Genomic DNA, 17,336 nt, shown 5'->3' with positions numbered 1-17,336 from the left:
GCCATTGGAAAGAAAGTGAGCTAAAATATCACATTAATTATTTAGAGCTTAAAGCAGCATTTTTTGGCCTTAAATGTTTTGCCTATAATGTTACCAATTGCGCTATATTGATGCGAATCGACAACACAACGGCTATTAGTTATATCAACAGAATGGGTGGTATACAATTCCCACACCTTAATGAATTAACGAGATCCATTTGGCAGTGGTGCGAAGAACGCGACTTGTGGTTATTTGCATCTTATATCAACTCCAAAGAAAATAAAGAAGCTGACACCGAATCACGCAGAATTAATCCCGACACTGAAATAGAACTATGTTCGAATGCTTTTCAAAAAATCATTAATAAACTAGGTAAAGTTGATATAGATTTGTTTGCATCTCGCACCAATGCTAAATGTAGGGTATACGTTTCCTGGAGACCAGACCCAGATGCACTTACGGTTGATGCTTTTACAATATCATGGTCAAAATATTATTTTTACTGTTTTCCCCCTTTTGCAATAATTCAAAAATGTTTACAAAAAATTGTCAGCGAAAGGTCTACTGGAATTTTAGTTTTTCCTTATTGGCCCACCCAAGTGTGGTTTCCTTTGTTGAGCAATATTATAATATCAGATATTATTTTTCTAAAAAATGCAATTCGGTCAGATTACAGGCTACATCTTCCCACGCAGACTATCCTGGCAGCAGCCATTGTCTCCGGGAAGCCTTCATAAAACAAGGCATTCCATCAGAAGCGATATATCTAATGATCTCTTCGTTGGCGGAAAACACTATTAAACAATATAACACATCGTTCAAACTTTGGTGGAATCATTGTTTAACCAATCATATAAACTACTTAGAAGCACCAAAATCAGAGGTAATTTTATTTCTTACTAAGCAATATGAGAATGGAGCTTCATATGGCACATTAAATAGCCATCGTTCAGCTATATCACTGCTGCTAGGCAATAATATAGGTTCTGATGTACAAGTGACACGGTTACTAAAAGGAGTCTTCAAATGTAGACCTAATATACCTAAATATAACACCATATGGGATCCACAAGTAACTTTAGACTTTATGGATAAATGGTTCCCTCATACAAATTTATCATTATGTCAACTTTCAAAAAAGTTGGCAACTCTTTTGGCCCTTTGTACAGCACATCGCGTACAAACATTGTCTTTAATAAAAACTAATAGTATTGTAGTTCATAAAAATCACATTATTATAACCATTACAAATTTAATTAAAACCTCTGCTATCAATCGCGAGCAGCCAACCTTAGTCATACCCTATTTCACTGACAGACCTAGCATTTGTCCTGCAAAATGTTTAGAAGATTACCTAGAAATTACTAAAAATATTAGAAATGGTTCTTCAAACTTATTTGTAACTTACAAACGTCCCCATAAGCCGGTGACGTCACAAACCATCAGTCGATGGATTAAAAGTATGTTAGCAGAGAGTGGCATTGACGTGACGAAATTTAGCGCTCATAGCACGCGTCACGCCTCAACATCGGCCGCCCGCGCCGCAGGCTTATCCATAGACTCAATACGCAAAACAGCTGGATGGACGGCTTCATCACAGACGTTTGCAAAATTTTATAATCGTCCCATTATTTCACAAGAGGTAGCTAGGTCTGTCTTTGATAATGTTACTGACTAAGGTTGATTGATTATATAAAAATTGTATAAGATTATTGGAGATTGTTATTTATTTTGATTGTTACATTGATTGTTATATTTATTTTGATTGTTATATTTATTTTGATTGTTATATTGATTTGGAAGTTATTAAAATAAAAAATCATTTGGGTTTCAATAAGCTGTGTTTTATTTTATTTTATTTTATACGATTCCTACCAAAACTTTTAGAAAATATCTATTCATTACTTCAGTTCTCTGAACATCTACATGGTAATACTATATCTGAAGAATGGAGCTATGAAAATATAATATATGATCAAACGAACTTCTAGAAGGAAGTTCGATCATTATTATATGAATAGCTCCATTCGAAGATATAAGAACCCACCCACCTCAACCCTTTGTAAAAGTTTTGGTATCTCTAAAACGAATGAGCAAATCACTGGAGCGGTAGGGATGCGTAGGCTATAGATAACGGTTTTAAAATTCGAATCGAGTAGAAAGAATCGATATAAATCTTAAAGTGCGACACTACCTAGTACGTTAGGGAAACTACATGGTAATACTATATCTTCGAATGGAGCTATTCATATAATAATGATCGAACTTCCTTCTAGAAGTTCGTTTGATCATATATAAATCCGTTCCGTTCGTCTGACCTACATTCTTTATACATTTTGCCAGATATGGAGATGAAATTTCGTCCGCTGATGGATGGTCCGCGCTTTTCTTGCGAAAAACACTCTTAATTGCTACATTTGTCATTTTTTCCCCGTTTTAAACATTTGATGGATGTGTGTATGAGTTTTAAAAATTAAAACCGGCTTACAAATAAAAACAAAAATATATTTTAGCAATAAGGTACATGTTGCCTTTCCTATTCTGCCTTACCTTACTTTTATTCTCTCATATATAAGTCTACAAGAAGTAACAATGAAAGTTCAACACATCTCTGTATTTTTTACAGCATAATGACCACCCTTAACTTTGCAGTATGCAGTAGACTAGGTACTAAAAATAAACGACACAATAAGTCAGCTACTAACGTACACACGAAAAAAAGAACTAAAAAACATAAAACTGATTGTATCGCTGGCAAGCGCTCGCAGCGAGTTAAAAGCACAAATAAGTTAAGTGAAATAGTATTTATAAATCTGCGCTTACATAACCCCTATAGAACATGCTTGGGCCTTGACCTGTGCGGGAAAGAGTTAAAATAAGGTCGATGCCACAACAGGCCGCGATTCATAACATTAGGTACATTTTATGCAAAAACGTTGTGTTAAGAATGCTTTTGTAGAACTAAGATACCTTATTTTTAATGCTGATGAAGCTTCAACTTTGTTAATTAATATGTATTCTTAAAATATAAAGCTGAAAAGTTTGTTTTGTTTGTTTGAAGGCGTTTATCTCAGGAATTCTACTGGTCCGATTTGAAGATTTATTTCATTGTTAGATAGTCCGGTACAACGATAACATCAAGTAAAACGTCGACGAAACCACGGGGCACAGCTAATGATAATTGATATAATCAAAAGAAAAAGAATAATGCATCTAAACATAAACACACATACATATACATCAACTGCAAGTAAATCACTTTCATATCTACACTAAAGAAAACATAACTACTAGTTATTTTTTATCTATACATTTTAAATCCTCAATCTAATATAATATATTATGAAGGCGAAAGTTTGTAAGGATGTATGGATGTATGGATGTTTGTTACTCTTTCACGTAAAAACTACTGAACCGATTACAATGAAATTTAGCACACATATAGAGAGTAACTTGAATTAACACATAGGATAGTTTTTATCCCGGAAATCCCACGGGAACGGGAACTATGCGGGTTTTCCTTTGCAAACACGGGCGAAGCCGCGGGCGGAAATCTAGTCCTCAATACTTATCCAAACCGCTCTAGTGTATTCACACGCTATATACAAAACCCGATGCCATATCCCGTAACCAACTAAACAGCAAGTTACTGAGTCCGTGTAAACACCCCATAATGCATAATAATGTACTTTATAATCCGATGTCTCCAACACTTGTTACTGTAGATTATGTTACGTAAATACTGTAAACGAATCATGCTGCGGCATGAGTTGTAATTCGTATCTTAGACCTCAGTAATTGTTCTGGTTGAAATTAATGAACATGACAATTATATGTAATTAAAAAAATTGTATGACATTGGAATATCTCCTCATCAATCAGAGTGGAATTATAAGATAGGAAGAAAGCATGGTAGATATATTTGAGTCAAATATAATATAGATGGAATCGTAGGGAAGGATATATTGTACTTTTTTTGCTAGGTATAGCAAAACATGGAACGGGGTAAAATAGCAGATGAAATTTTAAAACCGGCTGCTACGCAATGACGCAAAATTGATGCAAGGGAGCGAAAAACTAGTATTTATTGAAGACGTTCATGAAACCGCGATATAAACTTAAAAAACATATTATAAAGCCTTCTCACTTCTCAGATATGTACATTAGAACAAATTTTAAACTTATGTACTATCAACCTAACATTTAAGTGCCAAAGTGGAAAATTCAGCAGGCTTCAAGTCATAAAAACAAATGTTGAAATAATTATAAAGTAACGTACTAAATGTTTTATGTTATGGAAGTCGTAAGCAAAGTTGGTCGACGATAAGCTCTCGAGAGGAACGCATCAGTAAAGTTCCAACACTGCTAAGAGCTACTACTTGCTTGCTACAGCTGCAGCGCCGCGAGCCGTAGAATACATACTACACGTTACCACATATTACTAAATAGTTACTACGTTTTTCAATAAAGAAGCGACTGAGTGTCTCGAAAGAACGAAACAAGAGAGACAAATATTGTAGCGTTGAAATGTTAATAAATACTAAATGAAAACATATTGTGCAGATCTTTTGTAAGGGTAAGGGCTTGTATGCAGAATTAACTCTATAAGAACAATTACACCATGTTGACACACATTTTAAATAGAGATAAATAAACGATACACATTTGCAACAGAAAACACAATTTTCTTTATTCCACGAGATAACGAGCTTAAGGAATTAGGTAAGAATAATTCTAATATGTACACAGTATATAGATGTATCTATATGAGCTATAGATACATCTGAAAGCCGCGCCTCCCTATTCGCACGGAACATGTTAACATGCCATAGTCATGCAGCCGCTGTCTCCCATTTTCTATGCAGGCCTGCAGAGAACATATGGGTGCCAAATCGTGCTGAAGCCTTTTCCATCGCTTACATGCAAAAGCTATTATAATTGTTTAATTCTAGATTCTTCGTTAGTCAAAGAGACAATTGAATCAGTTTGTTAGAAGAAATAATAAGCAGTAAGTATACCTAACACGTATAAAAAAGATCTCCAAAATACACAGTTTTCATAACAAAGTTTGTATTACCAAATAGAAAAGTTTATTTGGAAAATCATCCGCAAAACATGAATATCAATCCGCGAAATTTCGGTCACACTCCATCCGTGTAAATTGTGACACATTTCGCTGTAATCTAGTTACCTTTGCGATCAAACAAGTCACGGGAGGGATGCGAAATCGGAGATAAATTAAACGAGAAAAAATATTAATCAGAAATACCTACGCAATTTGTAAGCCCTTATGGAATTGTTGTTTGATTGGTCGAAGCTACATTGAATATAATTTCCTCTGTGTGGATTTCATTTTAGCTACGTTATTTTTGCGAGGCAATTGGGCATTGTCATGACATTGGTTCTCTGTCTGCTCTTTAGATATACGTTGTAAGAAAGAGGTCTTGAGGAAAAATATTTTAATCAAATATTACTGTTAAGAAAAATAATAGGTTATAGCATGACAGTTACCAGTAAATAAAAATTGATTTGACATGTACATGATCGGACGGTATATTTACGAAAATGCGCCACCCAAAAAGATCGCAAAAAATTGAATGAGTATTGAGTATAGCTAAAATGTATAATTAAAGCATATTTCGGTAAATAAACGAATTTCATTTACACATACGTAGCCAAAAAGCAACCTTCAAAAATGTAAATTATCTAACAGTTACTACGAAACCACTAAACGCAGTGTATACTGTATATTGTATAGCTAATATGTAAAATTATAACATATTTCGCCAAATAAACGTATTTCATTTACACATACGTAGCCAAAAGGAAACCTCATACAGTATCCACCACGTACAAACAAATGAACGCATCTTTATATACACATCATAGTCCTACTAATATTATAAAGGCGAAAGTTTGTAAGTATGGATGTATGGATGTTTGCTACTCTTTCACGTAAAAACTACTGAATGGATTTGAATGAAACTTTACCACAATATAGCTTATACATCAGAATAACACATAAGATCTCGGAATTATATCGGATATCTCGGAAATCCCACGGGAACGGAAACTATGCGGGTTATCCTTTGAAAACGCGGGCGAAGCCGCGGGCGGAAATCTAGTTTGATATAAAACTACACACACAATAGTTTAATTACTTATCTATATCTATCCGCTGTAAATCACTAGGATTATACTCTTGGATAATAACGCCTACCCCTATTAATCCATGGTTGTGTTATCAGTCCGTCATCTAATGCCTGTTCATTTAAACCTAACCTTTACCCAACACCCTTCGATGCTTAATTACACCTACACCTGTGTGTGATATCTGATTGGTGTACGTTAGATAATGCATCCTTCATTGACGGTTTGAATAATTACCGAGCGAACGAACCAAAATTTGAATTTAATTTTGTGTATTTTTTACATTTTAATCTATTTATAACTTAATTAAGGATAATAAACGATTAGGTAAGGATTTTGTTAAAAATATCATAACCTTACAATATTAAATTTCTTTGGAAAAAGCTAAATTTATTTTACATCTAGGAAAAATGCTATTCAATTTTCAGAACCGCAATCTACTTAGATACAAAAGAAATCCACATTCGTAGGTCATATAATAAAAAGCTGACTATTTTACTAAATATTGTTTTTTTTTTGTCAATCGTCTCCGATCAGTCGTAGACTATGAGATGATCTTTGGGTCAGTATATTTTTTAAATAATTTGGAAAATCCAAAAGTGCACGCCTCATAATTTTTTTTTAATAAATATTTATTAATTATTATTTTTGTTTATTTAATAACAATTAAACCACATCGAATCAAACCCTGAAAAATGAAAGGGTTCTATTCCTGAGCATACTCAAGTGTAAGAGAAAAAAAAAGACTCGATTAGTAAAGTATTTCGGTCGCTATCGTGTTAACAAGAAAAAGGATCCGCACATACAGACACACGGACGTCCAAGACAGAACTTTTTTAAACTGTTTTTTAACTAGTTTAAATAACAAAAATGACATCAAAAATATCATGAACGTTAAAAATAGTGTTTTTTCTTAATATGTGTGTGTATGTATTATCTTACAAGTGCAATGTATGATACATAAAGACATTTTAAGTTTGAAAAATCAGATGTTTTGCGCGAAGTGACAGTAGTACCCACCTCAACGCTTCGCTTATGAGGCGTGCAATATACATTACTCTTCATACAACTCTCTCATCAAGTGATTGTAATCCGATACTTCACAATACATGTCTACATGTATCAGATAATAGACAATACATTATTCAAACGCACGTACATAATACAATTATATGGTCAGGTGATACGTTACACAAATCACAGATGCTCTCGTCGGTTGATATGCAGATAATCACATTGTACACAATATGTGTACATACATAATGTTGGTCTAAGATCCGAACATAAGGCGAAATTCAACGGCGTGATAATAGAATGAGACCAATTTTATAATTAATTTAGTCTATTAAAAAATGTATTAAAAATGGGTTGACTGGGAAAATCCTGGACAGGACATTTTTAATGAATTTAAAAAAAAACATTTTTTTTTTAATTAATTGCAGTATCAAGATAATAAAAAAAAATATATTAGACTTAAAGTATGAAACCTACAGAATGTGCAGTCATAGTTTTCTAATATTTACCGGGACAAACGGCTAGGTTGGCAGGTATAAACAGGTATGTCGGTACCAGTTACTTTCTTCTTCTTCTTCTTCTTCTTCTTTTTCAAATGGCAACTCCCGATCCCAGTGAGGACGGATTCTGCCAATGTCAAGTTTTGAACGGATGGTCAGTTTAAGTTAATGCTTATGTTAAGCGTGCTCTGTGCTGAGGAAAAATCACGGTTGAGATGATTTACTTTTTATTTACTGAAAGACTTCTTACATGGAGCTGTATAACCTGACAAAGAACAAATATTAGTTATAGACAACACAACACATCACAAAAGCATAACATAAAATAGGTATAGGTAGTCAGTGGGAGTTCAAAATTTTAGATTGTTAAAATTGATAAATTTTGATAGGATATTCACAAATGAGGTAGGGACAAGGCAAAGTAAACACTTAAAATTAGTAGGGAGGGGAACATCTGGGGGAAGGATATCCAGAAGTGAGATACGGAGCTTAGGGCAAACAAAGAATAAATGGTCATAACTTCCTTCGTCTATACCACACTCACAGAGAGAATGGTCACGAACATGAATTTTAAATAAATGATTAGGAGTGGTATTGTGACCCAAACGGAGGCGGCAAATGGTGGAAACAGTAGGCTTGTCTATATTAGGGAAACGGAAGAACCAGGGCTTACGTGGAATTGAGGGTTGGATATCTCTATAAAATTTCCCTTTGGTTGAATTTTTCCACTGACTGTTCCATGTATGATCCAAGCGATCCTTAGAAAGAGAAGAGAGATCGTGGGCATAATTAGAGTAATGCTCCAGAGTACCATGTTGAATGGCAGATTTAGCCAGAACGTCAGCTTTCTCATTGCCTACAATACCAGAATGGCTTGGAATATGTACTAAATCTACCTGAAGCCCTTTTCTGAAGCAGTTGTAAAGTGCGGATTTTATTAGAAAGATGATAGGAAATTTAGACTTTGAGCGGAAAGGGTTAGAAGTAATAGTCTGAAGACAGCTGAGGGAGTCCGAAAAAATAACTGAATTTTGGAGATTATGAGAGTCGATAAAATTGAGAGCTTCCAAGATAGCTGTGGCTTCACCAGTAAAAACAGAAGAGAGAGGGGGACATTTAAATTGTAAAATAGTGTTAGAGTTATGGTGCCATACAGCAACCCCTACAGCAAGATGTTTTGACACTTTTGAGGCATCCGTAAAAAAAAGATTATAACCACGCCAGTAGGAAGAAACCAGACAGTTAAAAGCAACATTAGAATCTGGAGCATATTTTTGAATACCAGAACTCATATTAATGTTGGGGTTAAAAACTAGTGCATGAAACGGAGTTGAATATAAAGGATGGATACTAAATTGGGATGTTGGATCCGGAAGGCGGTTAAATTTGATGAGACTTTTAAGTAGGCAAGGAAAATCAGATGGACGACGGAGGTTATTTAGAGTAAGTATTTGAAGTAGATTTCGAATTTTAGGAAGAAGGGGATGAGAGGATAATTGTATAAGCCGAAAGAAATACTTGTCTGACAGATATTGACGGCGGAGATATAAAGGAGGGTCTACACATTCTACCTGAAGGGCATTGACTGGGGTAGACTTCATGGCACCTATAATGAGTCGCAGACACTTGTATTGTATTCTGTCCAATTTTATTAAAGCTGTTTTATTGCAAGGTTCTAAGATGAACGACGCATAATCCAAATGGCTACGGATTATAGCATTATAAACTAGTTTTTGACAGTATGGATGTGATCCCCACCAAACACCAGCTAGGGAGCGTAAAACATTAATACCCTTTTCGCACTTCTGAGAAATGTAGTTAGTGTGAGCCATACCATTCAGCTTTTGGTCAAGCACCACCCCTAGAAATTTAATCTTGTTGACTACAGGGATTGAGGAGTTTTCTAGTAATATTACCGGCTGTGGGATCAAGCGTTTTTTCGTGAACACAACTACATTGCTTTTGCTGGGCGATAGTGACAAGCCATGATCGTTCATCCAATTTTCCAAATAAGATAAGGCGCTGTTAAGTCGAAAGGTAATCACATCCATATTCTCTGACGAAGTATACAATGCTATATCGTCCGCATACTGCAGAACGCTACAATACGATGGAATGGCTTTATCCAAATCCCAGGTGTATATAGAATACAATAATGGACTCAAAACGGAACCTTGAGGGAGGCCTTTAAATACATGTCTAGTAGGTGTGTCTTTAGAACAGCGTACTTGTATCGTCCTCAACATTAATAAGTTGAAGATGAAATGTATCATCCTCTCAGGCAAACTCAGCTGTAACATTTTCTGTCTGAGCACTGGAAGAAGAACATTATCGTACGCTGAAACTACATCCAAAAATACGCCAACCAAATACTGTTTATTGTGAAAAGAGGAACGAATGTCAGTTGTTAAAATACTAAGACTGTCTAATACACTCAAACCTTTCCTAAAGCCATATTGGGAACTAGCTAGGAGGCCCCTGTTCTCGACCAGCCATTCTAGACGATTTTTAATAAGGTGTTCGGTGATTTTGGCTAAGGTAGAAGACAGGGCGATTGGTCTATAGGAATTGGGGTTAAGGGGATCCTTGCCGGGTTTGGGGATAGGAATAATAAGCTGGGATTTCCAAGAGTCCGGAATAATGGCATGTAAAAAGAAAATGTTAATTAAATTTAGAAAAAAAGATTTTGTTTGATCGCCTGACTTGCAAAGAAAAGAATATGGTATACCATCAACCCCAGGGGATGAGTCTTTTAAGCCATCAAGAACCGTAACAAGTTCTTGCAAGGTGAATGGGCAATCCATACTGTCGTATGATACTAAATTATGGGGAGGACAAGGAAAATGATCAGAAGAGGGGACAAATGGAGGGGATAGTTTGTCAATGAAATCATCAAGCCAAACGTCTGAGTTGTTGGATACTCTATTTTTATCACATAGAGCTCCACGGAAACGGCGAATACTATTCCACATTAATGATGGCGGGGTTTTTGGAGATAAGCTCTCACAGAAACGGATCCAACCCTGTTTCTTTTTTTTTGATAGCACCCGTTTAGTTCGTGCTGCAATTTTCTTATAATTAATAAAGTTCTCATAAGACATACTGGAATCATATCTTAGCTCGGCTTCTTTACGGTCCTTAACTATGGCAGTACACTCATGGTCCCACCAGGGAGGGGATAGCTTCTTAAAAGACAGAGTTGAATAAGTTTTCAATGGGAAAGATTCGGTAGCAGTAGTCTCGAGACAGTTAACAAAAAGAGAATAAGATTCCAAACAATTCTCAGGTGAAGCATTTGGGAGATTACTTATTTTGGTATCAAGGGAGTTGGCAAATTTCTCCCAGTCGGCATTGCCTAACTTAAATTTGAGCAAAGGTGGGAAAGCTCTAGTGGGAACATGGACTGTGCGTGAGCAGGAGATGAGGATTGGAAAATGGTCGCTCCCATGAGTAGAGGAAAGCGTAGAACAAGAAAAGGAAGGAGCTAAGACAGAAGAGCAAATTGTTAAGTCCACTACAGTATTAGGATTTTGTAATGGGGAGACTCTACGGGTAGGAAGGCAATCGTTAATAATACACATATTCAGATCTTCAAAGAGGTCAACCAAAAGATATCCAAAGGAGTCGCAAATGTACGAGCCCCAAGAAGTATGGTGGCCATTAAAGTCACCCATAATAATAACAGGGGGAGGAAGAGAGGAGATGATTAAGGAAAGCTCTGGAATAAAACTAGGATGGGGATGAGGAACATAAACGGATAAGACTGATATATTAGCAGCTCTAGCTGCAACTGCATTAAAGTTACAGCCATGATGGGGAAGTGGAATTTGTGAAAAGGGAATACTGTTATTCAAGAGCAGAGCACAGCCAGCATAACCATCAGCTCTGTCGTCTCTAAGACAGGAATAGCCCGGAACCCTAAACCGAGAACCGGGCATTAACCATGTCTCTGAGATAGCAAGAACCAAAGGTTTATGATTGGTTATTAATTCAAAAATCTCGTGCTTCTTGGGACGGATACTCTGGGCGTTCCATTGCAGAAACACTAGATCCATAATTGAGGATTGATGAGAAACGGGATAATCTTTCGGCAACGTTGGACGGTAACTGGTGGGGATAAGAAAGTAAAGTCTCTATAAAAGATAAACACATATTAAGTAGATGTTCATCAAAAGGAAGTGAAGAGCCCGTATTAGGGAGAGCACAACCATTAGAAAGGGAGGAGGGAGGTTCACGAATGATAGAATGATGTGCATCCTTATCATAAGACTTACCCAGAGGAGCTCGGGAACGGGGGGTCTTAGTGACTGTTTTTCTGTATGAAACATTAGGTGTTGATTGGATAGGAGGATTAAATTGGGAAGACGGGAGGCTTTGGGAATGTATAGATAAAGGATTCTGTATCTGAATATTCTCAGCATAGGATCTACGAGCTGACGGGATGACTCTAGAAGCCTCCTCAAAAGATATCCCTTCAGATGCCATTAACTGCTTAATGGCCTTTTGCCTAGCTTGTTCGGGGCATTTCCTATCAGTGGCATAATGCTTACCAGTACAATGGAGGCATGTTGCATCAGACTCTAAAATTGGACAAGAGTCGCCCAAATGGGCCTGTGAGCATTTGAAACAACGTTCCTTAGAGCGACATTGGTCGCGTACATGTCCAAACCGACAGCATTTATAACATTGAATTGTGGGGTATTGGTACACTTCTACTGGCATGGAGTTGTAAAGGCAGTATATTCTTTCTGGACGAACTTGGCCTTGAAAGGTCAAAACAACGGTTTGAGATGGTGACCATGAAGTAACACCATCTATTCTAATTTTTTTATTAAGCCGTCTGGCTTTCAATATTTTGCCTCTTCCACCTGGGAAATCCACATGGCTGATAAATTCTTCCATAGACCACTCCGTAGGGACACCTTTGACAATGCCCATACGAGTGATGTGAAAAGTTGGAATGGAGGCTTGGTAATTTGAATCTTTAAGAGGGGGGAAATTTATAAAATTATTTGCGTCACAAGCGGTATTGAATTCTACAGAAATTTTATTACGTCCAATAGCTTTAACTCCATCCTTGGCTATGTTAGCTACACGATTGTTGTAAAGGAAAGATCCAAATTTGATCGGTCTGATGGTTAAACCCGCCGCAGGATCGGCCTCTGTACGGGACACATAGACAATAAAGGGACCACTGTCATTGTCGGAATATGTAATGGGATTAGACAAAATGGGATCCACATATGAACTTTGAGACGATGCGATCGCGTAGTTGTTAACTGTAACATGTCTTTTAGGTGGGATCATATCTGTATCAGCAACGGATGGCTCTGACCGTTGTCTCTTATTACTTGTATGCTCCGCTTCCATCACCTCACCCTGGATGTCAGGAGGTTTACCAGGGTCGGGAGGATCAGGATTCATGATGGGTGAGGAAAGTTAGTAAATAAACGCTTACCCCAATATATATATATAGAGACAATCACAAATTTGGTTATCACTACCAGTTTACACTAAAAAAGAGTGTTCTCAACAAGTTAATTAACAAAAATCTCAATGGCACGTGTTTTCTCCGACACAACAAAGATCGAAAAAAAAACCCAGTTACTTTCACTTGATAGGATGATGAAAAAAAAAAATATGTCAGCACTGTTTTATTACAAAATTGTTTTATTATCTCGAAACTGCAATTAATAAAAAATAAAAAAAATTTAATTCATTAAAAATGTCCTGTCCAGGATTTTCCCAGTCAACCCATTTTTAATACATTTTTTAATAGACTAAATTAATTATAAAATTGGTCTCATTCTATTATCACGCCGTTGAATTTCGCCTTATGTTCGGATCTTAGACCATGTCATTATTTGCTAATGCGATACAACTAGAAATCGTACGTATTCCACCTTTATGTGTCAAAGGTCATTTGAAAAATGTGCTTTACTTAAAATTACTTTTTGCATTTCACTAACGGTTTATTTTATTTTTCCCACCTTTCAAGTCAAATTTAAATACAAATGTTATTGCTTAACGTAGATTATTAATTCGCTTGAATTAACTTAAATGACGTCATTAAATGGGGCTAAATCGATCCCTTTCTTAGTTAAATCGCACAGTATGCACATAAACTGCATGTAAGAATTATAGGGTAAGTTGCCCTATATGTATAGGAATACTAGATTTCCGCCCGCGTTTTCAAAGGAAAACCCGCATAGTTCCCGTTCCCGTGGGATTTCCGGGATAAAACCTATCCTATGTGTTAATCCAAGTTACCCTCTATATGTGTGCTAAAATTCATTGTAATCGGTTCAGTAGTTTTTGCGTGAAAGAGTAACAAACATCCATACAAACTTTCACATTTATAATATTAATAGGATTAATTCCATTAAAGAAAAGAACTTATTTAAATGAAAACTTACTTATTATAAACTATAAACAATACATAGGGGAAGGGTGGTTATTGCTTACTTATAAGAGCAAGAATGTGGTAAAAGGTTCTTTCCTGGGATTCACTAGGAATAATTAAAAGCTATTGGAAATCTTTATGTACGTATATTGAGAAAAATAAGTAAGGTTTAATCAATGTATAGGCAAATGTGTATTGTATGATGAAAATTACCTACACCTTGATAATTATTCAAGTTACAAATGAATTATTTTACATACAATTGAGTATTGCATATTAAGATATAGATAGAAATATACGGTGAAGACCTTAGAATGAATACCATTCCTCGTAAATTATGTTGATTCACTATGATACATTATTATAAGATAAAAACTAAAGTAATTATAACATACATCAATAGAAAGACAAATGAAGTTAAACATAATATGAAATGTATCTATCATGTACACGAAAATGCACTTTACATTAAACTCAATAGATATCCAAAGTTCCAATTATATCTTCATCAATTTCATCAAACATTGGAAGTAAAATATTCCTTTTGCATAACACAAAACAAATGCAGTTGAAAAGCAATACATATTCCGGTAAATCCTTCGCAAACCCAATCAGTTATCGGACGTCGAAATAAAACCTTATTTACATGAACAAAATGTGGAAATATTTGAGATACCAGCACATTTGCGGAAAACCTTTAGTTTAGCTTCTCTTTTGATATTATATTTTGCATTGATATTTATATTTTGTAATGTAAAATTTTACATTGTAAGTAAACCTTTGTAGCATATATTATAAGTGTGATTTAATATTCAATAATCAAATTAAGATGTTAGTGAACTTAGCAGATCAAAAAAAAAATGTGAGTTCTTATCGCGTGCAGTTGAGTTCTACAGTTCCTGATACTTTTTAGAAATAGTTCTGGCGTTTTTACCTTAAAAAACGACATTTGAAAAAATGATCTGCCAACTTCCCGTAGCAGATCATTTTTAGCAGATCAAAAAAAAAATGTGAGTTCTTATCGCGTGCAGTTGAGTTCTACAGTTCCTGATACTTTTTAGAAATAGTTCTGGCGTTTTTACCTTAAAAAACGACATTTGAAAAAATAATCTGCCAACTTCCCGTAGCAGATCATTTTTAGCAGATCAAAAAAAAAATGTGAGTTCTTATCGCGTGCAGTTGAGTTCTACAGTTCCTGATACTTTTTAGAAATAGTTCTGGCGTTTTTACCTTAAAAAACGACATTTGAAAAAATGATCTGCCAACTTCCCGTAGCAGATCATTTTTAGCAGATCAAAAAAAAATGTGAGTTCTTATCGCGTGCAGTTGAGTTCTACAGTTCCTGATACTTTTTAGAAATAGTTCTGGCGTTTTTACCTTAAAAAACGACATTTGAAAAAATAATCTGCCAACTTCCCGTAGCAGATCATTTTTAGCAGATCAAAAAAAAATGTGAGTTCTTATCGCGTGCAGTTGAGTTCTACAGTTCCTGATACTTTTTAGAAATAGTTCTGGCGTTTTTACCTTAAAAAACGACATTTGAAAAAATAATCTGCCAACTTCCCGTAGCAGATCATTTTTAGCAGATCAAAAAAAAATGTGAGTTCTTATCGCGTGCAGTTGAGTTCTACAGTTCCTGATACTTTTTAGAAATACTCGCGTAAAATGAAACACTAGAAAATTTATTTATGTCATATTTCATCACGCCGTAGCATCACGCCGTAGTATCATGCCGTAGCATCATGCCGTAGCATCGCGCCGTAGCATCACGCCGTAGCATCACGCCGTAGCATCATGCCGTAGCATCATGCCGTAGCATCATGCCGTAGCATCATGCCGTAGCATCATGCCGTAGCATCGCGCCGTAGCATCACGCCGTTGCATCACGCCGTTGCATCACGCCGTAGCATCATGCCGTAGCATCATGCCGTAGCATCACACCGTAGCATCACGCCGTAACACATGCCGTAGCATTACGCCGTAGCATCACGCCGTAGCATCACAGCGTAGCATCACGCCGTAGCATCACGTCGTAGCATCACGTCGTAGCATCACGTCGTAGCATTACGTCTTAGCATCACGTTAAGCCGGGTCCAGGTCGGGTTTTTTCAAATGTCGTTTGTTAAGGTAAAAACGCCAGAACTATTTCTAAAAAGTATCAGGAACTGTAGAACTCAACTGCACGCGATAAGAACTCACATTTTTTTTTTGATCTGCTAAAAATGATCTGCTACGGGAAGTTGGCAGATCATTTTTTCAAATGTCGTTTTTTAAGGAAAAAACGCCAGAACTATTTTTAAAAAGTATCAGGAACTGTAGAACTCAACTGCACGCGATAAGAACTCACATTTTTTTTTGATCTGCTAAAAATGATCTGCTAAGTTCACTAACATCAAATTAAGCTATGGTTTAATTAGTAGCTTTTAAACATAACGGAAAATTAATTAACATGAAGTATAAAGATACCTACTACATTTTATGTAGAAGCGTAATATTTTAAATTAGTGACTAACAAATGAATATCAATACACACGGCCTTTGTTAAATCAATGAAGTGCATTATGTAATAATGTCTATTTAAATAACGATTCACAGAACATAACAATACGCATAAATTTTCAATTATTATTTTAATCACATGTAGTGGATAATCTTCAATACATTTCAACAATATGATTAGTTTCATCTCCTTACAAATATCTGAAATTTGACCAGCAAATAACATTTCATATCCATATTAAAGTCTAAAAATACGCAACCAATATTGCACCCATCTGCAACCGTAATATCATATTTTTCCCTACGGCATCACAAAGTAACATACCAATTTTAATCATGTCCTCTAGTGTGCATACAACATGATTGAATTCTTTAACATTGCTTGGCCGTCTTACTTATGGTGCATTTACATCAAACGAACATAGAGCTAGAGCAAGAGCATTCTTTCGTGATCTTTTAGTGTGAACAAAAACTCGTATTTAATGTGGTTCAGTATTAGAATATTGAATTCATGGACGTATAAAAAAAGACGGACGGTATATCGCCTAAACATTGAGTGAAGCCCAGTAATGGCGGCGAAACATCCATGTGTGTGTGCCATGTTGCCATGGCAACAGCTGTCCTGATGACAATGGCGGCTGTATTTTTTTCTATAAATTTTGCCGTAATAATTTTGTCATTAAAACATAAAAGAAATAACTTGCTTCCCTGTGGAATGTAATCCCTTGTGTTTTGTTATTTAAAATTGTACTGTTACGACACCATTTAACCACGCAAGACGGCATTTT

The 17,336-nt window shown here is 35.8% G+C and overlaps 2 protein-coding genes across 7 annotated transcripts in view; both read right to left on the bottom strand.

Moving 5' to 3' along the window:
- The window catches only part of aPKC (protein kinase C iota type), a 189,828-nt gene that overhangs the window by 79,217 nt on the left and 93,275 nt on the right, over positions 1-17,336 (bottom strand). The window lies entirely within an intron of this gene.
- LOC149481245 (uncharacterized) lies at positions 11,629-13,109 on the bottom strand. Its single transcript, XM_089705602.1, has one exon. It carries the CDS (start codon positions 13,068-13,070, stop codon positions 11,637-11,639), a length of 1,434 nt encoding a protein of 477 aa, XP_089561728.1. The 5' UTR covers positions 13,071-13,109; the 3' UTR covers positions 11,629-11,636.

The sequence above is a fragment of the Colias philodice genome, chromosome 17 (assembly GCF_061535455.1).
Source record: "Colias philodice isolate Cphi_HAF_F1 chromosome 17, ilColPhil1 Martin Lab GWU primary, whole genome shotgun sequence".
In the NCBI taxonomy this organism is placed as follows: domain Eukaryota; kingdom Metazoa; phylum Arthropoda; class Insecta; order Lepidoptera; family Pieridae; genus Colias; species Colias philodice.
This window is presented reverse-complemented; position numbering and strand designations above follow the sequence as displayed.

Coding starts and splice junctions, on each gene's coding strand:
- LOC149481245 (XM_089705602.1), bottom strand. CDS start 13,070: ATGAATCCTGATCCTCCCGACCCTGGTAAACCTCCTGACATCCAGGGT.